The sequence below is a fragment of the Apaloderma vittatum genome, unplaced genomic scaffold (assembly GCF_000703405.1).
Source record: "Apaloderma vittatum isolate BGI_N311 unplaced genomic scaffold, ASM70340v1 scaffold19046, whole genome shotgun sequence".
Taxonomy (NCBI): Eukaryota; Metazoa; Chordata; class Aves; order Trogoniformes; family Trogonidae; genus Apaloderma; species Apaloderma vittatum.
The window spans coordinates 26,296-51,792 of NW_009723578.1; the positions used below are offsets into that span (position 1 = coordinate 26,296).

Consider the following 25,497-nt stretch of genomic DNA (forward strand, 5'->3'; position numbering starts at 1 on the left):
CATCCTGACAATTCAAGGCACGCTGCACTCGTTAACAATTACCAGGAGCTGTGCAAGGCATTTGGTTTCATGGGGATAGCAGCCGAAGGCTTTAAAAGGGTTGTGATCACACCGAGCTAAGTGATAATGAATGCGGTTGGAAGCCCTGCTCCAACGAGCTCACAGTCACGGTCCTACTGAAAAGAGCTTGAACCCCATGAAATGGGGGTGAAACGAGGATGGTGATGGTGGGAAGACGCGCGGTGAGGCTCCTGCTGCAGTCTGGTACCTCGTGCTTGACTCACGGACGGGAAAGGGTGTGACCGACAGATCCGGCTACAGGCAGAGGGTTGCTGTGCTTTGCCTCTGCAAAGAGAAAGGGCCCGTTTCACTTTCAGCACGGTTCTCACATTGCTCCCAGCTTCTCCTTTCACCTCTCCCTATAAAATCTCCTGCTTGGGTATCACTGTCTGAGGCAAGAGCTGCGCTACAGCGCTGGGTCCTGCGCTAGAGCCTAATTTATAGTCTTCACTGCCTGTGCTTGCAGGAGATGGAAGGGATGTTTCAGGAGATGCTGTGGGAGAGAAAAGAAACAGAATTAATGTGGTTTCAAACGCTGTTCAGTGGAGCAGTGCCCAAATAAAATTGGCAAGCCATCCTATGAACCAAGGAGCGGGAGCTTGGGGCAGAGGGCTCCAGCTTAAATTCAGGCACGTTCCAGCATTTTCTTCCTCTGTGTGTGTGATGAGGCACAGGATGGACTGATAGGCACAAACCAGTTCTTCTCAGTAATTTTGCACTTGGGAAATGCCCCCAATTGCTTTTCAGTCCTTCCTCTCCTTGTCAGAGGAGAGCTCAGCCTGCCGGCTACTACACTTCATTTACAGAACACAGCATCTCTCTCGTCTCCCTTGCTGCAAGATAGCTTAGGAAAAAAAACAACAACAAAAAAAGCTAAAATGCATGTTGCCAACGTTTATATGGCTGAGAAACAGCAAAATACGCTACGAGAGGTAGGTGATCATAACTGGCAGAAGGAGATTGTGTGTTCAAGGCATCATGATTACGTGGCAGCCGTTGTTAAATTGCAACTCGCATTCTACTTTTTTTTTTTTAATAGCACGGTCCATTTGCAACTACAGTGGGTAAATGCCTTAACAAATACTCATTGCCTGGCAGCAACGCCCAGAGTGGTTGAAGATGATCTTATATTCAGGTAATATTGTGTTCTGATAGACGACAACCGAGATGCTTTATGTGAGGAAACTCTTGCCACTAATAACTGTGTGTGCTGCTTTGTGGTATTTCCCAGTGCTGCCTGTGTTCATAGAAACATGCTGTCACCAATCTTGATTTCTTTTTTTTTTTTTAAATCTCGTGGTGTTTAGTGGCATCTCAAACCCCTCTGGATCATGCTATTAGATAAAAATGTCAGCTTCTCTTTGGAAGCATGTTCCCAGGCTGCAGAGTGAAGGCAATCAGCAAGGGGGGCTGTGAACTCCGATTCAAGTGTAATGCCTAAACATATAAAAAAACTTAAAGGTCTCTTTCTGGGCTGCTTCTCCTATCCCATCCCTTCATTAAGCTGACACTAATAAAATAAAAATGGACACTTACGGTCTGGCACAGTGTGAATCACAGAGCTCATGTTGCTTTGGAGGACGTGTCCTGGCAGTGGGTCCAGGTTGAGGTTGGGAGGTCCTGACTGGTACTGGAGATCAATGGTGTTTCCTGCAGTGGAAGTGGGGAAAAAAAGAAACATGTCATTTTTTTGCATAGTTACTGAGAAGCCAGATGCTTTGGGCCAAATCTCTTTGTTTCAGTGAATGTGAAAGGCCTCTGTGGTTGAAGGTTAATGTCCTGGCTCATCTTTGCTTCCTTCCTGCTCCAGCTGTCCTTTTTGCCCTCAGCCTTCTCACTGTCTGGGGACAACCTCCCATGATGCCTGGAGTTGCAACTAAGATCCAGCTTTGCTGTCCATCTGTCTGTGTGTGTGTCCCAATTACTTTATATCAGGGTTTCCCGTAGAGTTACCACTTTTCCATATTGCCAACAAAAATGTGTTGTCTTGCAAACTGCGTCGAGTTGGTAGGTCCTAAAAGTCAAGTTCCCCCTGGTGCAAAGAACTGCATTTCTATAAACTGATCCTGGTTCAGCTTTTCAGGGATAGGCTGTTAAAAAATGGCTCGGGGCTTGGTCTGGAGTGAGAAGGACCCGTGTTTAAGCTGCAAGTCAACCTGAGCTTTCACTTAGTTCCTCCCAAGACTAACTTTTTTTATCATACCTCCTCCAGAGAAGGACACAAACGCAGACGCGAAGCCGTGTAACAGCTTCAAAATAAATCAGCTTTGCTGCCCTTTCTCAGCAGGGTTCGTACCTCCCAGCAGCATCTCCTGCAGCAAGCTGTCAATCCTGGCCACACCGAAGAGCTTCACAAACTGGACTTGCTCGATCATCTGCCAGGTGATGCTCTGCAGCGGGGGCAGCAGGAGGAGGATGTCGCTGAACCGGCCTCGGGAATCATACTGACGATCGTTGATGTAGTCTTCTAGGTTGACTTGGACCTGGAAGCGCATGTTCTTCACCTTGCCAGGCTCACTCAGGCCTTTGCAGTCTGGAAGGGGAAAAAATAAAGTCAGTTGCTGGCCTGTGTGACCAAAAAGTGTTACACCATCCCTTGGGCTCTGGAGAGGGAAAAGGATGAGACGCCAGGGATGTTCTGAAAATTACCTGTCAGTCTCCAAGCTTATCTGACAGATTAGCATTGGGCTGGCACTTTTTCGTATCTTACATGGAATAGGGAAATAGGAAGGGGAATTTGAGAAGAAACAGTTATTTCAGGGGAAATACTAAGAAGATAAGAGCTCACTTCAGATGGATGTGTCTGGCTGCTGCCGTTAGTGATGAGGATTTTAGAAGTTGAACCATATTTGTCCTCCCAAGGAAACAGCCTGGAATTTTCCCCTGAAAACTTTGCCATTAAGTCCATGCAGGTTTAGTACCTATATGTTGTCATTACACCTGCTGCAGCATCAGAGTCTTGTCTTGATTTCCTGTCTTTGACCTCTGGTCAATCCATTCTTCATGGACCACTGGTCCAGTTTTGCTTCAGTGAGTGAATGTGCTGAAGTGCTGGGATTTACAGCTTTGCACTCCTGCCTCTCCTGCTGTCTAAAACTCAGATTTCCAGCTCCTTCACTTTTTTCCTTCACTGTCTACAAAGCATTCACAAGAACCATGTTTTTTAGGGATCATCATGCCAAGAGATTAGATAAAGTGGTGAACAAATCATCGCATGTCAGCACATCTATGGACAAGCCTACTAGTTAGCATTAATAAATTTCTCTTCTGTAGACCTTCATGCTTTTCCCAGCACCTCGCTGTCAGGATGATCTAAAGCTTCACTGAGATACTGATCAACCGAGAAGGTAATTTGTCAAACTCAATTTGATAATATCACCCTTACTCAGGCTCTTTGGCAAGTGAAAATTCATGCTGTTTGTAAAACTTCCGTATCTTGATTTTGAATAAGTGAACAGAGCAGAAAGTAACTGATGGAAAACACTCTCATTTCTCACTGCTAATAGATACCAAAGACAAAAGGACATTGTTCTGCATTTGGGATTGCTCCCCCACCTCTTCTCCACGCTACAGGGCAATGCACGCTAAAGGGACTGGGGTGTTGTGCCCAGAGGAGGTTGTGTGTGTGCTGCAGGAATGTTTGGGGGGAGTCTGGGCTGAGACAGAACCCCCTGTGTCTGTGGAATGAATACAGCAGAAGTTCAAAACAAACTTTTGTTTACCTCCTTGTGTTTCCCTGTTCTCCCTCAGCCCTGCCCTCGATCATTACCAGCTGCCGGCAAGATCCATTAACAGATAGGCTTGATATTTCTGAATTACTCTGAACAGTCCAGCGCTTTGTGGTTTTTAATGCTGCTTTCTCAGCTCTGGTGGATGCTCCACACTGCTGCTCAGCTGACTCACTTCACTTATGCATAATTCAATATAGGCATATATGTCCTTAATAGTCATCTCCTTCATTTCAGGCTGATGGGCTTTCCTGAAGCCAAGCTACAGCAGCAGCAAAACCCCTCTAGGATGTGCAGATTCTTGCAGATTGGACTGGCTGGAGTTAATACTTGCTAAATAGTTCAGGAGTAGGTCACTTCTCACATGTCCTTGCTGCACTGCGAAGCACTGCTCCTTACAGCAGAGGCAGGGTGAAATGTGGAGCTGCTGCCAAGGGGTTTTCCTGGATACGGGAGAGCCCTCAACTCCTTTTCAAGCCCCATGCTTGGCAGCCAGGAAGGAAACTTACCTGGATCAAAGAAGATGATGGCTTTAAGGCAAGCGTACTCATTGTCGTCGATCTGGATGTCCCGCAAGGGCTTCACCAACTCATCCAAGATTCTGGTGGCCACACGAGCGATTTCCAGTTCTGGGCAGTGCATTGGGATGATGAAGTCATTCCCTGGGGAGATAAGAGAAATTCTCCCTCAGGCTTTCACTCTAGCTCTGCAGACAGAGTCTCATTCAGAAGTTACCCCAAGGCGTGTTGCCAGACAGTCCCAGTGCCTACGTGCAGCAGATTTCCAGTGTACAACTTCATGCTCAGATCCACGACGGAGAAACAAGCTGTGGAATCTCATTCTTGGGCTCTTAATTATCTCATTTGCACACGTCCGTGCACCCACACTGTCCACAAAGCCTGCTCCATGTTCTGCTCTGGTTTACCCTCTGTTATACCCAGCTTCTCTTTGCCAGTGGTGTTGCATCTTTTTTATCAGTGTGGTTGTTTTTAAACAAAGTTCTCCCTCTCCCTTTTCTTTAATGTGTAGCTTTCGAGATGAGTATTTTATTTTTTCCAAGAATAATTCCACCTGTGATTTTGGTGGCAGAGAGCTACATGAAAAGTAAATACCAATTTGCACTATAATTTCTATTAGACCTTTCTCCTAAGTTTTTAAGCACCAGTACCCAAATAACTCACTGCTTGTATCTTGGCAGTTTCAGTTACAAAAAAAAGCAATGCATTTTTACATGTCATTTAATACTGGGGGGTTTCTCATCCACAATTTCAAAGCAGTAAGGGAACGGTTGTAAAAGACCCAGTGAATTTGCTTGCTCTTTTTTATGCTTCTCCTGTATCAAAATTTAAGGCGGAGCTTGCCACTAAACTTGGGCAGACACACCCAGGGGAGGATAACAGGGGAACCAGAGAGAGAGATTTTGAGATTGAAAAAAAAACTTGAACCAGCTTAATGAAAAAAAAAATGCTGACAATAACAATGAAAACACCACAGTATATGCAGATATATACAAGTATGAAAATATACTCTAAGAAACAAGAGAATATGTTAATAGAGGTGACAAGAAGATCCTGAGCAAAAAAAAAATAAATAATAGAGCCTCAGACTGGACTAGGTAGCAGACGGGAGTGCCCAAGCCCAGACAGAGACCCAATGAGAGTCCAAAAAAAGACCACAGAAAAGGAACTGTGCTGCTCCCACCTGGCGAGGCAGGGCAAGACACCCTGTCCTGTTGAACAGTGCTCCCCTGCAGCCAGCAAACAGGAGGCAGGAACACCAGCAGCACAAGGAGAGATGACAAAGAGCCAATTGCAACCCTTTCAGCACAGATGGCACTAAAAGCAACATGGTTCTCTTTAGGGGCCCTTATATACCGAGCACCATGGGAAGGAGCACCGTGATTGGTCCATTTGGGTCACCTGACCCATCCTCCCCATAGGCACAGCTGCTCGCCTGCCCCATTGGGATTGCCACATGGTCCGTGCAGCTCCAGAGAACGTTTATCCAGGTGCTCTCAAACCAGGACATCCTGAGACCTTCTGAAGCCCTTGGTCTAAAGCCAGATGTGCAGAGCATGCCCAGGGCACTTGGCAACGACTCGGGTGCGCAAATTCTAAAAACGGGAAAGTATTTCTCTACTTACCTAATAGCAGAAAGTCAGTGAATGGTATGGATCGCTTGGCTACCCCCAGGAGCAGGTGTTCCCCTGCATGGGCTCTGAGCAAGGCAACCTGGAGATGGCACAGAAGATGGAAATAATATTACATATGAAAAGCTGAGATTGTTTAGACTGAGCCAAAATTAGTGTTTGCTTAGGTATGTGAGATCTACAGATAAAGTACTATTAATAGCCAGAAATAATTAGTATATCTTCATTTTTCAAAAGTGCTAAGTTCATGGCAAACTAAATAAAAAAGTTGTTTTCAACTGAAAGACCCAAGAGGGTCTTGAGTAATTTGCAGACATGGGAAATAAATGGCTTTTATATTCAACTATCAGGTACCAATAAAAAGAAAACCAGTCTTTTTTGATTGGGTCCTTGTGCAGACGCGAGTGACCAGCTCTATTATATTCTGTGGGCCTTTGGCTACTCAATTTATTTTTAATCAATCCCTTGTCCTTGATTACTCTTTCTCTTCTCCTGGCATGTTGCTCTGCACAGGGTGATCTATATATTAATGTCAGATTTTCCTATTGAAAGGTATCTCTGGAAACTTCTCTCAAAGGTGGTGGGTTTGCAGGGAAGAGGCATTTGTGTTTTTACCTGGTCATCAAGTGGGAGCTCACAAAACGCCGGGATATATTTTGCCCATTCAACCAGCACCAGAAGCTGCTGTTTCATGGACTCACACACGTCATTGATGGTTGCAACCTTCTTCATAGCAATGTCGGCGCTGTGCACAGGACTCGGCGACGAATACTGAAAGAGAAACAACTCAGCTGCATCGGAACCAGATCTGCACTCTTTTGCCATCCTCAACAGCAACAATTCATGGATAATATGCGGAGCCTTCCCAGGCATTAACCTCCTTAGGTCATCATCAAGACGGTTGCCATTCTGGTTGCGAGCTTGCTTGCTCAGCAGTGTGTACTGTCCAATGTACAGCCCATGATGAAGCCTCCACGAGGTGGTGCTCAGTCCCAACAGACACCCCTCCCTCCTCCTCCTCCTTCCTCACTCCCTAGGCTGGCTCAGGACAAAATCTAATTAATATTCCTATTTCTAGCAGTAGCCAGCAGCATTGGGTCTCAGTTTCCCATCAATCACTTAAGCCAGCCAAATGCATGAAACGCATCCAGGTTTCTGTCTGGGACACAAAACACTCATTTCTGTCTCTGAAGAGCTGTGCCTGGACGAGAGGGTTAAAACAATAATTTTTGAAAAGGAAGCGCATGCATTGCTGCATGTAATACGCAACATCTGGACCATATGTTTCAGTAGAGAAGGGGTATTTGCATAAGAATTTAAAGGAGACGCAGGGTGAAATTCGCTGTGGAACATGAAATAAGAAAGCAATCAGTGTTACTTGAAGCCCAGCAATTTTATTAGCTTTATTTTTCTTCCCTCAAATTGTTGCCCTAGTAAAGAAGTTACAAGAAAAGATATAATTGACCATGACGGGAACATTATGTTCTGAGTAGGACAGAGTATGCAGCAGGGAGGGATGAACTTCTGCATGAAATGCAGTGAATCTTCAGGAGTGCAGCAAAAAATCAGACTGGGAGCAGAGGAAAACTAGGGTCTGCACCATCCCTCAGCCCTTGGAATTTCAGCTTTGCATCTCACAAGCCAAAGGCTGTGTCTGCTTGTTGCGGGACGTGTTATCTTGATAACACACCACGGATTTTTACTGTCTGCTTTTGGATATCCCTAATGCATTTTCTTCCCCTTGTTTTTGTGCAAGAGCCATCCAAGAGCGGAAAGAGAGCCAGTTGGTTTAGTGAGTTCATAACCCCCACAGGGAATAGCTGAAGGCCAGGTCCTCGCTTGGAGGGCTGTGCCCCCGTTTCATACCTGCTGTGCCATGGCCTCGGCCTGAGTGAGCACGTTGATGGAGAGCGAGCCGTTGTCTTCATAGCTGCTCCTGCGAATGCTGATCCTGTCACGCTCGTTCTGCACGGCTGAAATGAGAGTGGCTCTGTCAGCAAGAACTTTCCCATACGACCCGTGGCTGCTGTTACATGTGGTCCCCAAACAGAAGTGGACAGAGCTTTAGCGCCTGCAAGACCCTACACTCTTGTTGGATGCTGGAAAATGATTAAACAGGGCCAGAAGGAGGGGAACATGTCACCAGAGAGGGAAGAAGGGAGAAGACCAAGCACAGGAGCAACAGAGGGAGATAAAGCCACAGGGACATCAGCTGGTCCCACTGGGTTTGATGAAGACCAGGGGTAGTTTGGGGGTTTCATGCTGACCCTTTTCACTTGGTGATGCATCTACACTGCTGGAGGCCTGGCCTCTGATACCCTTTCTGCCATGTCTGCACTGAGGACTGCTCTCCTGAGCTCCCAGTACAGCAGGATGCGCTGGAGGTTTCACATTGTCCCACGGCAGCACTAGAAAAATTGTCCTCTGATCCCGCTGCAAAGCAGCCTTGAAGTGTCCCCTGGCCCTGAGGCTTTGAAGGTCCCCAGGGGATATCACCACTCACGGGGAACACAAAGAATCACCTCATTAAGGAAGGTCCAAAGAAAGGAAGCTTAAATTCCACTATGCCCCCTTAAAACCATTCCCTCAGCCTTGCCCATCACATCATGGGTTTCGATGAGCCTGTAACGCTGATGGTGATGCCAGCACAGAGCTGAGGGAGCCTGGTTGTGTCTCCAGCCTTGCTGGCACCCTGTGCAAACCACTGCTGCAAATCAGCTCAGGGTGTCTTCACCTGTTAATAGCAGTGATACAACTTGGGCACCCTATAGTGACCACACAGAGTAAAGATGAGCCCTGGGCCTTTTGCAGACAGAAAGGTATGGCCATGCCATGGGGAATCAGACAAAAAAAAAACAAAAAAAACCCACACTGATATTTTGAAATCCTTTAAATCCTTTTCCCTGAAGCACAAACCACATTGAGTCCCATGCTCCATCAACCCTGCACGTCGAACATAAGGGATTTATTGCACTTCGGCAGCTTATTTTTGCAGCACAGTACTCCAAGAACTGACTCGCCATCAAGTAAAACAGCAGCAGAGAAAAACACCGAGTTTACACTCAGTCCAATTTCAGTCTTCATTTCTCCCCCAAGATCTATTGCCTTCATCCAGCAGCAAAAAAGCCCACACGGGGCTGGAGGAAGGAGCTTGAATGCAGACTCTGCGTTTTCCTAACAGCTCATATGTCTCGGCTACGTACAGCTCAGAAAGCAACTGTCAGGTCCTTAAAGCAGAGAGAGCGGGAAGATTTAGCATGTGGTGATAATGCAGCACATCCCTCCTCCTTCATACAGCAATTCCAGGCTCCTTTTCATTTTATTTAGGGGGAATGACTCAGACATAGCTGTCAAAGCATGGCTCACTCTGTGCTTTAACCCCCTCGGATGTGAAATGGTGCAGTTTTATCTCAAAAGTGGTTGCTGGAGAAGATTTTTCCAACAAAGATTTGTTTTTGGCAGAATCAACAAAATCATTTCACCATCACTTTTCTGCAAGACTTTGCCTCACTGCTGGGCCTTGCTTTAAAGTGAGCACCACTCTTTGCATGGGGCACATCTCTCTGAATTCCTGCAAAGGAGGGGATGTGGTCACCGCTTCACACACGAGATCCTGGGTGGGTTTCTATGTCAGCTCGGGTCCCACCACTGATCTGGTTTCCTAACTGGCCTCTGCTGAGAGGCCAACAAAGTGAAAGGGCAGAAAACAAGCAACAGTGACACAAATCAATATCTCCTGTTATCTGCGGGAGTGTAATATTTATTTTCCTTGCTGTTGAGCTGCGTGTGCTTGGGGGGGCTCTGCTGGGGTCCAGCCACCAATTTTGCACCTCAGAGACAATCCTGCCTGAATGGCTGCAAGGGGCTCTATGGGTACATCGGTTGGTAGAAGATGCACCATAGGTACCTATCACTGCAGCCTTTTCATGCTATGGATACTACATAGGGCCAATTAAACATCAATTTAGAGGAAAAAACTACAGCCCTTTGGGAGGCTCAGCTAACCTGCCTTAAACAGCATCCATTACCGTATGCACGGGGGTGGTGATGCCAAATTCTGCTCAGCTGGGGATCCCCGCCAGTCTGAAGGTGAAAGTGGTTATAGGAACCATAATGTAAGATTTGTCTTCAGAATAGATTAACCCTTCAGGCTTTTTTTTCTGATACAGCAGAAGGACAAACAGCAACATCCAGCACTGAGCAGAAACAAGCCCACCTGATTCCATGTCACCACTGATGTCCTTGGAAAGTCCCCACTCAATCTTCTATGCTTGGTTTTGTATCCGATGCTCCCTCATGTAGTTCTCTGAGAGCGATAGGGCTCTTTTCGCCCACATAGAAGAAATGGTATAAATTTTGCAAGTTACACATTTCACCTAAGTCCTACAACCCATCAGACCTGGTCCTAGTCTCTGATGACTGACACCTTTAAGAATCCTTAGCCTGTTTTTCTTCCAGGTCCTTTTATGGCACATATTTCAGTGCTTCCCTCATGCTCTGATAAGCTCAGTCTTTAAGTGTAAGTGGATGGTACAGACTGACTTTCTCAAGGTGATTTGGGTGTTATCACTGGAAGTACCCAAGATGTGATGGAATTAGGTATAAAAGGGAGTTAATGTTTTACCTGCCACAAAATCAATCTATCACTGTGTGGTAATTATATTGCTATATTTATTGTGCTTGTAAAAGGGAAGGGATAGGTCACTTGTGGTGAGGCATCGGGAATGCTCGAGGAGTGCACTGGTACGGAGAGTGCTTGGGCTGAGACATGATCTTGGCTTTGCACTCAATAAAACCCAGCAAACGCCCAGGAAGGACTAAAATCCTACTGCTGGATCCTGCTGTCTCCCAGGAACTACTATTTCCAGTATATGCTTAGCAAAAGCTTTGCTTTTCTCTAATCTTGTCCTCTGCAGTTCCCAAAGCTAATAAACACTGGGAAGGGCCACCCCAGCCCTGCACGAGGGGACTTCAGCGGGATCGCGCCACCACTGGGAAAAGGGAGAGAACAAGCCAGTGCCCGCTTCTCCCTCCAGGGAATTGTCCCAACAGATGGAAGCCAATGGGAAAGCAAACATCTTCTCTGTCTGACATAGAGGAGCCGTCAGAGGGGGTTTTGTTACTCAGAGCAAGCCTGAGCCCTTTTGCCGTGAGCGCATCAAGGATGCCGGCGGCCGAGCAGGCTGCGGCTCTTGAGCAAACAGCCATGTGTTTGTGGGATTGCAACAAATCTGCGTTCCCCAAACATTTTGTCCTTGCCTCCTTGCCACATAGGTACAGAGCCTGGGATGAGGAACCTCCGGGGAGTCCAATAAATTCAGGCACAGGCAGTGATTGGAAGGGGACAGCAGCAAACCAGTAACTTTCCATGGGAACGGCAGAGGCTAAAGCCCTGCCTACATGGGAGTTATTGTTCCCATTATTATTTCACTAAAATCATCCTCATTTAACACTGATGGAGTTGGAAATGTTTTAAGAAATGGCATCAAGGTGCCCCAGCATGGTGCTCGCCCTCACCAGTGCTCACCTGCCTCCATCGATAGATTTATTCCTGTTGCTACCTGATTGATTTATATGCACACTTATTTATTTATTTTTCCTCAGGCTACCTCTGATTTTGTGGGTTTTTTTGTGGTGTATTTTATTTGCAAATAAATCCCAGTTGTACATGCATATTTAATCCTTTCAGGGGCTCTTGGCCCATATTATGACTATCACAAATTAGGGAAGACCCTTTATCTTTTCTATCTATCATTGCAACAAACTGCAGTCCCAGTCTTTTGAAAGCTGACAGAAGAGATGTGCAAACAAAAGGTATGAAACAAGATTAAAGTCCTGTGAAACACTAACAAAACTGTCTTATAAATCTGTCCAGTTTAACAAAAATGAATGAAAGAATGGCCTCAAATTCTCCCACTGTGTTGTGGGAGTACGTGATACAATAATTCTTTTTACTTCTGCATAAGACTAAAGGAGTTCATGTACATTCATAAATTACTTTAAAGGGGATGAGAGGTTAAATATTAACGCCTCTTGTTTTCACCAACAACTGAATCCTGACAGTGCAGTGCTGGTGTTTCAAAAGCTTCCAGGTTTTCAGGTGCTCAACATCATGTGAGTAGGTGACCTGGCTCACTTGAAAAATCACACCCTGCTAATTCATTCAAGGTTAAACATGATCTCAGTAAGATGATAAAAATAGTATCCTGCTGTTTTCTTCAGGTGTTGAAGTATCTGGTGCATTCCTCGTGCACTGATAGCGTAGTGGCCAAAAACCTGTCCAGCAGCATTGTGCAAAACAATAGAAATTGAACCTTCTTCTGTGAGAAGGAGAGAAAACCAGAGAGAACAGCCAGAAAATCCCCCAAAGACCCAGACCACCTTAATAGTCCCAGCCTTAATCACAAAACAAGAATAAAGAAGTGATCTCCTGTAAAAATCCTAAATCCTGATCATGGTGACATTTCAGGAGACAAGAAGAGGTTTGGTTTCAAGTAAGTCTTCTCCTCCGCCCTCATCCCAACTTTACTGATGGTTTACTTGCAGTTATTAAAGTGAATTATTGATACTGAAAATGTATTCAGCGTAAGAGTTTCTGAATGAGCTAATTTCTAGGAAATCTGGGGACCGGATTTTTCACAAGACTCAAGTTTTGGCCCGCTCCTGCTCTCACTGGCACTGATGGAAACTAGATGCCATCTCAGTTCACAAGCCTGGAGACATAGGGCTCATCTGTGGGTCCTTTCTGAAAGCAGGACCAAATGCACAGTGTACAAACAAGACAATCTAGAGGGCCCTACTGATGCTTTTCTCAATGACCTCTGCCCGGGTGCCCCAAACCCACAGTGATCCTGACCGATTATGCTGCTGGGACCAGCTCATGCCAAGACCCTCACAGCCCTACAACGACTCTGCTGCCCCCATAGACACCCAGTTTAAAACCAACTCGGGTATTCGTATTTCACTTTGCCAGGCCAGAGAATAGAGCCCCTCTCAATCTCTTATGAACTTAAGTTGTTTTCAACAGGGTAAAAAAGAGAGAAAGAAAAATCCGAATGTGTCGTATCACATCTTACAACACAGGAAAACCGGAAAAAAAATTACTCTCAATCCAAAATTCCAGTTTATCAGTTAGTTTTGCTGGGGAACAGCAAGTTTTCCCATATTGCACACCCACCCGTCGAGCAGTGGGTCAGCATGCGAGGGTGACACAACTCCGCCAACTCCACCCCAGGTGTACTGTCAGAGATAGGCTGGGAAAAGGACAGTTTCCAGCTCCTTCCCCTCTACTGTGAATAAACAATGTTATTACCACACCCTGGAAAGTCCGATTGCTGCTACACGGGCTGGCTGAAAAGTGAAAAGTGTCAAACCCTTGCGTGCCAGTCAGCGCTGGGGCAAGGGGACACACTAAGGGTGGATGTCACAGCTGTGGTCTCCCAACATGGGTTGGTGCAAGCCACCAAACATCTGTGTCACCTCACACTGCTCTATCCCAAGGCACGGCTTTTTTCCCTAACACTTCACAATACTGTTTAATATTAATCTAGAACCACCCTAAAGCAAATAACTGTGTTCTTCTTTTTTTTTGTGCACACAATTGTGCAAGAAAATTTCTTTCACAGTCCTGGACACATGCTTTGGATATAGCTCTGGTCAGCTAGGCTAATTTCCGCAAAACAGTTGCTCAAGGTGCTTTAAAATCTTCCTTACCAAACACATGAGCAGTTTGTGAGCACACCACCTGACTGTGCACCCATAAAAAAAGTTTCAAAGAATGTGACTATGTGGAACTTGCAATGAGTCATCTTCCACTGAGCTGCAATCAATAATGAAGGCATGAGCCAAGGGTTTATATCTTTCGCCATAAACCCAATAAAAATCATGCTTCAGCTCAAAGAATGGAGCTGATAACCAGATTTCAGCCTTTCCAAGCTGTGCAGCCTGCTGCATTGGCAGTTGACTTCATCCCCACCCAGAAATTAGCAGATCAACTTTAGTTTGGTCTTCATTAATTTATTAATTTGGTCTTAATTGATTTTTTCCCCGTGTGCTGTATTTACTCCATTGCTACTAAACTAAACCAGCAGGCATTTTTGCTACATCCATGACTTATGCCAAATGTCAAGACACCCTTATTCTCCAAGAAAACATGTGGTCAGAAGGTTGGAAAGATTTTCATTGCCAGTGAAATCTTATGAATTACCAGAAATCAGTAACAAATCTCCCCTTGGTTTCAGTGGGACCATGATTTCACCCCTTGGTGGTGTGGAAAGAAATTTTCAAGTTCCTTTCTAGCTTTCTCATTCTTTAGCTGTCGATGGGGTGGAAAACAACACAAATGTAGGGTGATGAGTGCTGAAACCACCACCCAACTACCTGCACATCAGGGAGATGTACCAGCCATTGTGGGTTGGGGCCCCAATTTACTAAGCGGTCAGTGTGCAGACTCTGCCTGGGAAGCGTAGCATAAGTAAAGTAGGATCGTCCACACTCTCCCACTGTGTAAAGACTAAATGAGCAGAGATCAGAAATGCTATGACAGGTCCAAAACTTTCCCAGGGAGGCTGGCTGTATTGTGAGAATGAGGATGGCAGATACTTGGGGAGAGTGTCACAGCTGGGATTAGGAGTTGCACTAGCATGTATGTAGCAAAGGTATTGCTGTCGTGAAGAACTTAGAGACCAAACAAACCCTGAGGAAACTCATCCTTTTCCCAGCATAAAAATATCCCAAAGACACCAGCCTCCCAGGATGAGTGAATACTGTCATAAGGCTCTCTTTGACATTTCCAGTGGGGCTTTCAGCTACAACAGCAAGAAATCTCCTACTGCAACACATGAGCATCATCGCTCCGGGTCAGGGCTGTCGCTGCTCTCCACCATAGTCTGCAGTGGGAGCAGGGCCAGAGCCAGCAGCAGGTGGCTTTGAAATGTCTCTTTGCACATACCTTCTTTCTTCATGCCAGCTCTGAAGCACTTCTTCAGCCTGCAGTACCTGCACTGGTTCCTCTTGTCTTTGTCTATCACACACTGTCGGCTGAACCTGGGAGGAGATGAGAGATAAAACATGAAGCCACCAGCCTGGCATGTGCACCCCACTCAGCCAGTGCAGCCTCAAACCTCACTGAGCTACATTCTGCATTAACCTAGAGAAGAGTCAAAGGTTTGCGAGAAACAGATTGAATCAACGCCGGCTTGGACCAACTCCTCGTATTCCCCACCGCCGTTCCCGCCAGCTGGGAGCGCAGCGATTTCAGACCACCCACCCTGGGAGGACTGTGATGATTTTGGCTGTGAAAGCGAGAGTGTGCCTCAAGTTGTGCTGCCGGGGGAGCTCCATTCCCCACTTTCAGATCGTTATCGGGTGTTTGGTGTCAGGCTTTGTCTGAACTCATCTATTAGCACTGTCCTGCTTTGTGTAGAATAATTACGCTATGGACCACAAGACCTTTTGCCTCTGCAGCCTAGTTTCGAGGCACATGGCCCCCTAATTCCCCTAATTCCTATTAATTTCAACAGGGGATTTAGAAACCTATGCGCTGTTCAAGGGGTGGCCCGTGCAGGCTTGACAACTCTTGCCATAGTGGGTGAAGCAATGGAAGAGGAATCTGCCGTGCAGAGAGAAGACGGCGTAGGATGCTCCGGGGCCATCACTGGGTTGTAAAAGCTGAGGCACTTTCCCAGACTGGTAAAAAGCCAAAGGTACAAAGACTTTCCAAGGAATTAATATCTGCGATAAACAACAGAGCTCCAAGCCGGGCTAAATACCGCGCATCTCACCAAATAAGGGTTTGTGGACAAGGGAGCATTTGCCATTTGCTTGGCTTCAATACTGCAGATCTTCCTTGAGCTGCCAAATATCACAAGGATTCATGAATTCCTGGGGAGGGGCAACAGCTCCGCTCCCAGGGGACTGAGAGCTGAGATTTCAAAGGAATCAGTAGTAGCTGTTGCTTCCTCCTGTAGAGATCCTACAGTTCTTGGGATGTGCACCATGTGGGTGGACACTGCTGTCAGCCCTGGTGTTTTTCATGGCTGCTGTGTCCTGGAGTGATAAGGACTCCAGCAGCGTTTTGAACAAACAAGGTGACTTGCATTGCAAAAATTTGGAATGCCCTTAAAGAGCTCTGGAACAGAAAAAAAGCTTCCAGGTTTTAATTAGAGATAATGGGTTTGAATGTATTCAGGGGCCCTTTTTTTCCCCTTCCTTCTGTGCTAAAATAAACACCGTTCTTCTAAGGTCAACCAAGATAGCTACTTTAAAATTTATAGCCTCCGCCTGGTAAATGTATACCTGTGTGCCAAAGTGGATATGAATCATTGCTGGTCCACTCTCAGTTCTCAGAATGATTGTAAAATCATCAGTGATACATCAGCATACACAGTTTAATGTATTTCAGAACAAAAAAAATGAGAAGTTGTGAGGGAGGTGGAGGTTTTGGAGGTGACAGGCTCTTGGATGCTTCTTGCTTTTAATGGCAAAATCAAGAAAGACTGCATTTGAGATGAAATTTCTGGAGCTTTGGGCCTTTGACACCTTGGCTTTCTCTTGTTGGGCTGTGATCAGGTCTTTATGTCACTCCACACCCGTAATCTGTACTTACATATTATACACACCAATCAAATCTCAGGTCTGTAAGTTTCCCTTGATTTACACATCGGGAAAAGCAGTGATGGTGAACTCACCAGACGGACTGCGAGGTGCCACAAAAGGTGAGATAGGAGTTAGTTCACTCCTTGTCTTCTCGTTCTCCAGCCATAAACTAAACTGCAGTACTGCTGTTAGCATTCGTGGAAAGGGGATTTGGCACTTAGGATAGGAGCCCCCTTGTGCAACCTGATCTCCACTCCAAATTTATACACAGCATCAATAAATTGTATTAATTTACCGCGGAAAGGACAGGTACCTGCAAGAATAGACATGATTCTTGCGGACACTCCTCCTGAAGAAGCCTTTGCAGCCGTCACAGCTGGATGCCCCGTAGTGTTTGCCGGTTGCCCGATCCCCACAGATGGAGCAGAGGGAGCTGATGCCGTTGGCGAGCAGGGTGGTGTTTGCCGATTCGGTTGCGATGGCCTCTGCGGGCAGAGAACAGGGACCATTAAACCCTTCTGTGATGGAAACCAGAGTCAGCTGACAGCAAGTTGCTTTTTTAAGCAAAGCAGCTCCACACACTCATGTGCACACGCACTGTATGTCGCTAGTAAAGCTTCCAGATTGATGATCAGGTTCTTCTCAACTGCAACTGAGAGTAACTTAGTTGCTTTGCTCCTAATATTAGTGCTTTCCTCTGCTTCAAAGAGATTTTGAGCTGCATAACATGACGTACTCATGAGCATTTAACAATTACCACTACTTTTCTTGCAGACGCAGAGAAACCTTACCTGGATGTGAAATACATGTTTTTGAGGGAAGGCACCTCTACAGTTAGACACCTGGAGAACATGGTTCAAAGTTGATGCCCACAGAAGACAATGGAAAGAACATCGTTAACTTGAATAAGTAGAAAGCAGAGAAGAGACAGCAGAGACAGAGAATGAAGTATTTCAGGCACTTGGCAGAGGTGCTGGAGCTCTTGAGAGCTTCTCTGCAGCTGGAAGAGAGAGAGAGCAGCTCCCACTGGTCACTTTAGTTCTCTTAAGTCTGGTTCCTGCACTGAATTGCTCTCTGAAGAAGCTTGTTGCTTTCCACTGCAGAGCAATGGAGGAGTGCAGGAAGATCAACCTTGTAAATTAGGGACCTAAAATTAGGTCATATGAATGCCCTCTGTCATGTCCCCTGTTTGCACCTCCTCATTTGGGGCAGGAATAGCTCAGCCCCTGCCTGGCCTGTGTATACACTGCTGAAAACTCCCCTTTAAACTTCTCCCTTGGCCTTAACCACCAGACTCGCTGCCTTCTTAATCCTCCTAATTTGAGGCACAGCTTGGGGAAGAAAAAGAAAAAAAAAAAAAAAAGATGACACTTGAGAAGAGGCAGATGACAGTGTTTACATCTCGCTGAGAGAAGGAATGTTTGTGGAGTCTGTCCTGACCTGGGCATTCACTGCAGGACAGTTTTATGATTTTTTCACACCTCTGGGAGCGTGTTCTTCGCTCCAGGAGAACTCATCTGGTGCCGCAGTGACCTCGGCAAAGTCTCTGGGACAAGACACATCCTGCCTCGCAGAAGAGATGGGCGGCGATGAGAAAAGCTCAGCTGCTGTTGTATTGAGCAATGACAAATTGTAGAGAAAATAACCCAAAGGGGAGGAATTGGCATCTGAGCCGGACAGCCTAAGGAAAGTTTTCTAATGCATAATGCATAAAAATAGCTTTGGGTAATCCACACACAACATGTATACATACAGAGAGAGAAGGCTATTTTTGTATATGAATACACATCAAAAATTTATAGTGAAAATATTTGCCATGCAATAAAAGTTGTAATCAAAAGCCAAAGGGGAAAAAAAAGGCCAATAAAGCATTTGGTTTTTAAAAAACTGAAAAGTTTCTTAGCTAAGACAGACATTTTTAGCTAAGACTTCACGAATGCAAAGGTCAGACTTCCTTTCACTCCCTTAAAAAACATTTTTGATCTATGTTTCACCTTCTAACATATGGATGAATGAATAAGTGGGTTGTAGCAAGATGGGAGAAACATGACAAGGAAGAATGACATCAAAATCATTCTTAGGTCATAACGACAGGAACTGAGATTTACCTGTTGGCCAAAATCCATTTAAGGTGCTTCCAGCTGTGGCATTTACCAGTAAGTAGTGCTTGGGTACTTTGCCTGCATCAGAGGTGCTTAATAGTAATTTATATTGATTTTTAGGGGTTTTTTTCCATTGATTCTTTGTTTTATTTTGCTTGATAACTCAGTATTAAACAAGCCATACTGGAATATTCCTTTGAGGGTAACTGTACTGCTAAATGTTTGTGCATCTGTTGCTCCATCTATTTTTTTGAAGAAACATATGACCATAAACAAATGCGCCAAGCATGCTGGTTTCTATTTTAAAAATTGCACAACAAAAATAAAGATAAGGCGGACGATTTTCTCCTCACTCCACTTATGCTTTCTCTACTGACTTAAGACAAATCAAGATGAGGTCATAGAGTTTGTGTCTCCAATGGACCCTTCATCCTTCACCTGGGTCCAGATTGCAAAATGTTCCTGATGATGGAAAGCATTTGTTCACCAGAGAAGAATGTTCTCCCCTTAAGTGAGTAGGACATGTGAGGAGCTGCTTGCTGATAAAAGGAAGAAATTAATAATTCATTCTGAAACCAACTGTTACTGGAGGAAGGACCATCAGCACTGAGCATTGGAGGGCCCATGGAAGTCAGCAAACCAAGTTTTGCCCTCAGTTATACCCATGAAAGACACAGAAAAGCCCATGGGTTACAGCTGAGTTGGGTGGCGTTAGGATACATGTACAGCTGGAAGTTTAGTCCCTGCTAGGTAGCCATGAGTCCTTTCCAGCTTGGTTGAACATGAACAGAAATTTGAAAAAAAAAAAAAAAAACCCACAAAGAAAAGGAAAGCCCTAAGCCTAACTGCACATGTTAATTACGATGATAAATTTTAATTACAAAATCCTGTCACCAACTAATGGTGAGTTCCAACTGAGAATCAGCTCAGAGAAGAGCAAAGGCCCAACCAATACCACATGTATCAGAAAACTATTTCCATGTGGCTTCCAAACAAACGCAGTGCCTGGGAAATGTCTGGGTTTTCCCTGATCACCGCTAGGAAAGGCAGTGCTCCTGCCAGCACAGCCGCGTGTCTGCGAAATCAGCGGAGAACTGCAGACTCTTTCCTTCAGCCCTGCCTGACACAAGGTGATGCTCTGCTCAGAGTTTCACTGACCACGTTGTGTCTCTTTTGGAGCCGAGCACCGTGCTGAGATGCTGCTCAAGGGCTGCTAGGAAGGGGCTGGTCAGAGTCCTGCTGGCTCACAACTGTCCTCACCACTCTGGAGAGAATCTACTCGTTATAGATGATCATCGCCATGGCATAAAAGATCAGTTTCTAAGTCGTGCCACAGTGCCTCTGAAACTTCTTCTGGAGATACGGAGCTGGGGATGTCCTCCAAGAAGAAACTGTAACTCGTCTTGACCTCGCATGGGTCCCAGAATGAGCTGAAGACCCACAGTGTGGCCGTGCTTCTCGCTAGGAGTGTCTTGGACATTCAGTGGCAGAAAAATCTGAAGTCTTATATATAACTCCCATCTTTTGGGAGTTATATATAAGCAGCAGGCAGATTAGAAACTACAGCCTACCTAATGCTGATGAGAGTGTTCCACTGGCTTCACCAGCTTTGGGGTCAACCAAGCTCACAATTAAATGCATACAAATTTTTGTAACCTACTGCCTCTATATGTAAGGCCATTACCTAACCAGGGAGGAAACAAAGATGACAAGTTTTACAGCAATAAGAAATGACAGTGAAGATGGTCTCAGTGAGGATGCTACTGGGGAATGGTGTCTGGCTTCTATTCTGAGCTGGAGCTCTGCACAATACCTGACCACCGCAGATCCCTTTGCTGCTTTTCCTTTCAGTTATGTTACTGGCTACGTCTCTTCTAAGTGCACCTTGCGTAGAATTAACTTGTAATACTTTGCTGAATGGCTTTTGGATTTATCTACCCAGAAATCCAAGCTAGTCTTGGCGCACTTAAGCTACAGCTAACAAATCCCTGAATTACATGTGCTGGGCTAGAACAAAAAAAGATGATAAACGCGGGTTTGGGACGTGCACACGCAGTCAGAGTTGGTGGTCAAAGCCAGCATTGCGAAATCTGTGCTTACAAATGTAGGGCTGGACGGCGGCAAGCGCTGAGGCCCTGGCCATACGCAGGTCAGCCACTTTCTACCTCAGCTTTTAGCAAACAGAAGAGGAGTTTTTGAGATAGAAAACACAGCTTTGATCCAGCGTTCCCCAATCCTACAGAAACGATGACAAAGAGGCCAGCCAGACAGGCCAGAGCTCATCGCAAGCGTGTGTTCAGCTTGAGGGATGCTCGGGCACTGTCAAAAATATCTTTGATGGCTTTTTCGCAGTCTGAATTGGGTTTCACCAGCCTGGTGCCAAAGTGCCAAGGACCAGCGTGCTGTTTGAGGGCTGAGATGGGAGAACGAGCACCACCGTGGGAGAAAGTGTTCGCCGACACTCAGATGAGGCATTACTGCAATATTTCAATAATGCTTCATATTTTAAGCAAAATGACAACTCCGACAGGAGTGTGAGGAAATGGATATTAACAGCACGTAAAAAAACAAGTGAGAATATGGCTTGTAATGCCAGCCAAGGTAAAGGAAATAGGTTTGTACAGAAAGGGACAATTTCTGCAGTTACAATACATATTTTATAAAGGAAAGACAGGATTAACATTGATTTTTGTTCATTTCCTTTTGCCATTCTTTCTATTTAAAACCCACAATCTTTTTATACTCCTTCTCCACTCCCATAATGGATTCTATTTTTTATTTTGAATTAGTCTCAAAATATTTAGCAAATTGTGGGCTACTTAAAGGTGGAAAATCCAAAATACATATCTAGGCAAATCTCAAAACAATAGCAGCTTCCTGAAGCAGAAAGCTTAGCACCAGAAGTGCTCCACATTATTAATCCACCCAAAAATTTTTATGAAATAGTATTCCAAAGAAGGAAACAGTTGGTTTCAGAAAAACATGACCTTATTTGAAAATATTCTAATTTTTGCTTTAAAAATTGTTCAGAATGTAAGAAACAGTCCTGAGTCCATTAAAATAATATTTCATGTCTTCCTGTTCAGGTTTATAGAGGACAGAACTGCCATTAGGTTTAGTAGGGGAAATAATACAGATGAATCTTGTGTAGTGGAAAAGATACAGCCTAAAACAATCCAGTATACCATTAAAAATATCTAAAATGAGATTATTTCTTGATTCTAACAATTTTTAAATCATTTCTGGAACTACAGCGTGTCTGCGTGAACTGTTATTCTGAGTTACCTATGGGACCTGAACTCAGCTGGTTCGCAATATATTTCCATGCATGGACATTGCAGGTCTTTTTTTGAAGTTATTTTTACAAACTGGAGGAGAGGACACTTACCCAAGACAAACAAGCTAATTTCAAAACAGCTAGTTCCTGAGAGAACCAGTTACTCATTAACAGCTAGACAAATAACACCAATACTGATCTAGATAAACTTCAGAAAAAAAAGCAACCTGTCAGTTCCACTGCATGAAAGAACAGAGAGACCCAAACTGGTTTTGGTAGTTGATTTGCAAAAGTATGTTGAATTTTGAAGAAAATTGTACCACTCTAACAAGTCAAAAAGACATTGTTGTCCAACATCAAGTGACAAAGAGAAACATCTGTGTTAAATAACATTTCTGGAGTAGGATGGCGATGGAAACCTTTCTATAAGAATAAGAAATAAGATCCAGTCTATCTGGAGCTGGCAAAAAAAATAAATTGAAAATCCTTCACTTGGGGACAGACGGAGCTTTTCTTGAAGTCAACTTTAAATTCAAATTTCTTTGGGCCTTTTAACTTTACTCGTCTCCTGACAACCCTCCATGTCCCACAATAATAAGTCTAATCATTTCATATTGGAGATGATAGCACTTCTCAAAATCTGATTTCTTTGGATGAGACAGCTAATGAGCAAACATGAGACCCTGAAACTCCCATCTTAATTTCACTAAGCTTCTTAACAAATCAAACGAAATGCTGTAAAAACTCTCCCAAGGCACTGCTAACATTGGAATCTCATTTGGCTACATGATTGGTTTCATGCTGTATCACTAAAACGTCCTTTATTTTTCACACAGTGAACAGTTAATTTTGCAGAACAACATTCACTTTATGCCTGAGTACTTTTGACTACTCAAAACCTGAATATCCCGCAACGCGCTTGATTTCTGTGAACGAAGCGGAAGTCTTTGCACATAAACACTCACACCTTGCAGCCAAGTTCTTTGTGTGCTGTAAAGGCTTTTAGACCATCTTAGTAGACAGAAAGAAAATATAAAGCAAGTAACAATTTGGATGCCACGTCTCAATCCAAGCACCCAAGAAGAAGTTAAATTGGGCACATGGTGTATTGACTGAGTAATGGACAAATGCCCTTTGAGATAGCATGTTTTTCTAAGGATTAAATACGAACCTAAATCCTATATGGCAACAGAATACACATTTTAAGGAATAAATGTTGGTAATAATCCCTCTCATAAGTCACACAGTGGGATAAACTTATGGCATGCCACGAGGACGTCTACCAACATTTGCAATATCTTGTGAGCTCCTCAGGACAAGACACTCAGCCCACCAAGAAAAAAAAATAAAAAAATAGGACCTGCAAGTGAAGGGGTCCCATTTCAGCCCAAGCATAACTGCAGATGCAGCACAAGTTGACAGGTCAGCTGCTTAAATATTACCCCTTCCACCCTTTGCCCCACACCTCCTATCTGCCTTTCCTAGGTGGTCAGCTTTAGAACAAAGGTAGTGGAGGTTATTCAAGAGGAAGCGAACAGAAATCTCACCAGTGTTGTTGGGGAGCACTCGAAGGTTGTCAAATTCCAGCATGGTATAAGAGGAATCCAAGGAGTCGACGTAATCTGGCATATCCATGTCCATGATGGACTGACAAAGCTTCATTATTACCCGTCAACAGCAAGAGAAGCGGCAAAAAACAGCCCTGCTGTCAATCACCGCCAAGGTTTCCTCTGCAAAGAGAGACACCCCAGCCCTTGCGATGACAAATCATTACCCAGCTCTGCCCGCAGTCCCCTCCCCGTGCGAGGAAAGAAGGGACGAAGCCGTTCCCTCTTGCGCCCGCCGTCCCCTCCCTTCCCGAGGTGCATCTGTGCTCTCTCGGGCCTGATAATATGATGTAGATAAGGCCTAGACTCAAACGACTTGGATTGCATCTTCGGGTCGATACAGCCCGGTTTATGGCTTTTCCTGCGCAAACATTTTGAAAAGGGCTGCGGAGAGGCGTTCTCGCACATGCGCCGCTCTTCAAGGGCGAAGCAGTGCTCGCGTCAAATAACACCCATGGCCAACGCTCCCCGGTCCTTGGGAAAAGACCAAATGATGGTACTTGAAGCTGGTGAAGATAACAAGCTGGTGTCACCACTGACCGAAGACCATTGAGATAGGTCCGCACTGAGAACCTGAGGCGTTGGCATGATGCACAAACAGTGCTGTACACCGGTTCACACCTTGAGTTGCTACTGGGAGGGAAAACTGAGGCTTTATGACAGCCATCCACACGGCTTCACCCTGCCCAACAGGCAAAGGGGAAGTGAACTCTCCCACCCACCACCTTTTGGCTGGAGAGCAGCCCAGCGGAGAGAGACCTGGGAGCACTAGTTGACAACCAGTTGAACATGAGCCAGTGGTGTGCCCATGTGGCCTGGAAGGCCAGTGGCATCCTGGCTTGTATCAGGAGCAGTGTGGCCAGCAGGAGCAGGGCTGTAATGCTGCCCCTGTGCTCAGCACTGGTGAGACCTCACCTCGAGCCCTGTGTGCAAGGCTGGGCCCCTCCCTGCAAGAAAGACCTTGAGGGGCTGGAGCGGGTCCAGAGGAGAGCAACGAGGCTGGGGAAGGGACTGTGAGGAGAAGATGAGGGAACTGGGGGTGTTTAGCCTGGAGGAGACTGAAGGAGGACCTTAAGGATGGGAAAAAGAGGTCTCTATCTTGCAGAGTCTCCACTGAGAAAGAGCCAGGTTGTGGTTGCAAATTGTTAGGCAGAGGGTTTCAAGTGATGGCAAGTGATGAAAATGGAAAAGGCTGGAAAGAACCGGGCAGACGCCCTTGCAGATGTGTGGTGTTGCATTTCACACCAACCAATGCCTGGCTTTCCTGGGAAAGGCCTGTATTACAAAAACACAATTCCAATTTTTCCCCACAGGGCTGTGGTTGTTTTGGTTTTTTTTTAGTTTAACGGATTTTGCACAGAAGTTCTGTCCTTGTTAAGACTTATACACTCTACTGCAAAGGACTGGAAATAAAACACAACTATGCAAAGTGACAGAATTTGAAGTGCTTGTTTTCATATGCCTTCCCTGACATTACAGTTGCCTCTCCAGTGACGTTGTTTTGTGTCAGAAGGCCTTTCCTTTCCATGAGCTCTTCTGTGAGATGCAGTTCAATGTCCTAATGAATCTGGAGAAAAAAAATCTTGAGAAATAGGGAGACGTGTTGCCAGAAAAGGAGCCTTGGCCAAAAGAAGAGGATTGCCAGACTGCCTGAACTTGCACTGAACCTTGGAGCAGGGCGGCCCCATGTATCCTAGCAATCACCAAATAGCAAGAAATAAGCCAAAACTGAGGTTTGAAATGTCTTAGATGCACTAATTTCAATTTCATCCCCATTTCATTTTTTTTTTTTTAATAAATGGATTTTTCCATATCCTGGGGACTTACAGTGGACATTGTAATGGGTTAACCTAGATAGGGTTCTTTCCTTATAAAGATAGGGTGCAGGAGCCCTTAGCTTTATTTCCTTATCATTTCTGGGGCATAAAATAATTTCATGTGCCATAGATATTTCTTTTTTTTTCCCCCCCTCTTTCAC

General features: G+C 45.1%; 1 protein-coding gene across 2 annotated transcripts; it reads right to left on the reverse strand.

Moving 5' to 3' along the window:
* Positions 1-23,628, reverse strand: LOC104268967 (hepatocyte nuclear factor 4-beta-like). 2 transcript variants are annotated; one of them, XM_009872181.1, is made up of 10 exons: positions 23,460-23,628; positions 16,847-17,051; positions 14,888-14,982; positions 7,804-7,910; positions 6,553-6,708; positions 5,932-6,019; positions 4,298-4,450; positions 2,357-2,593; positions 1,597-1,710; positions 1-553 (listed from the first exon to the last, which is right to left on the reverse strand). In XM_009872181.1, exons 1-10 carry the CDS (start codon positions 23,572-23,574, stop codon positions 420-422), a joined length of 1,404 nt encoding a protein of 467 aa, XP_009870483.1. In that variant the 5' UTR covers positions 23,575-23,628; the 3' UTR covers positions 1-419. The 2 variants fall into 2 exon arrangements, with proteins under 2 accessions (XP_009870483.1, XP_009870484.1); XM_009872182.1 differs by having other exon boundaries at positions 420-553; positions 16,847-17,018; positions 23,460-23,574.
* Positions 23,629-25,497: the final 1,869 nt, after the last annotated feature.

Excerpts from the sequence above, each read along its gene's own strand:
- LOC104268967 (XM_009872181.1), bottom strand. The coding sequence starts at position 23,574 with ATGAAGCTTTGTCAGTCCATCATGGACATGGATATGCCAGATTACGTC. Across the intron at positions 17,052-23,459 it reads AGTGCTCCCCAACAACACTG|AAGGGTTTAATGGTCCCTGT; the intron begins GTGAGATTTCTG and ends TTTCCATCACAG. Across the intron at positions 554-1,596 it reads GATTCACACTGTGCCAGACC|CATCTCCTGAAACATCCCTT; the intron begins GTAAGTGTCCAT and ends TCTCTCCCACAG.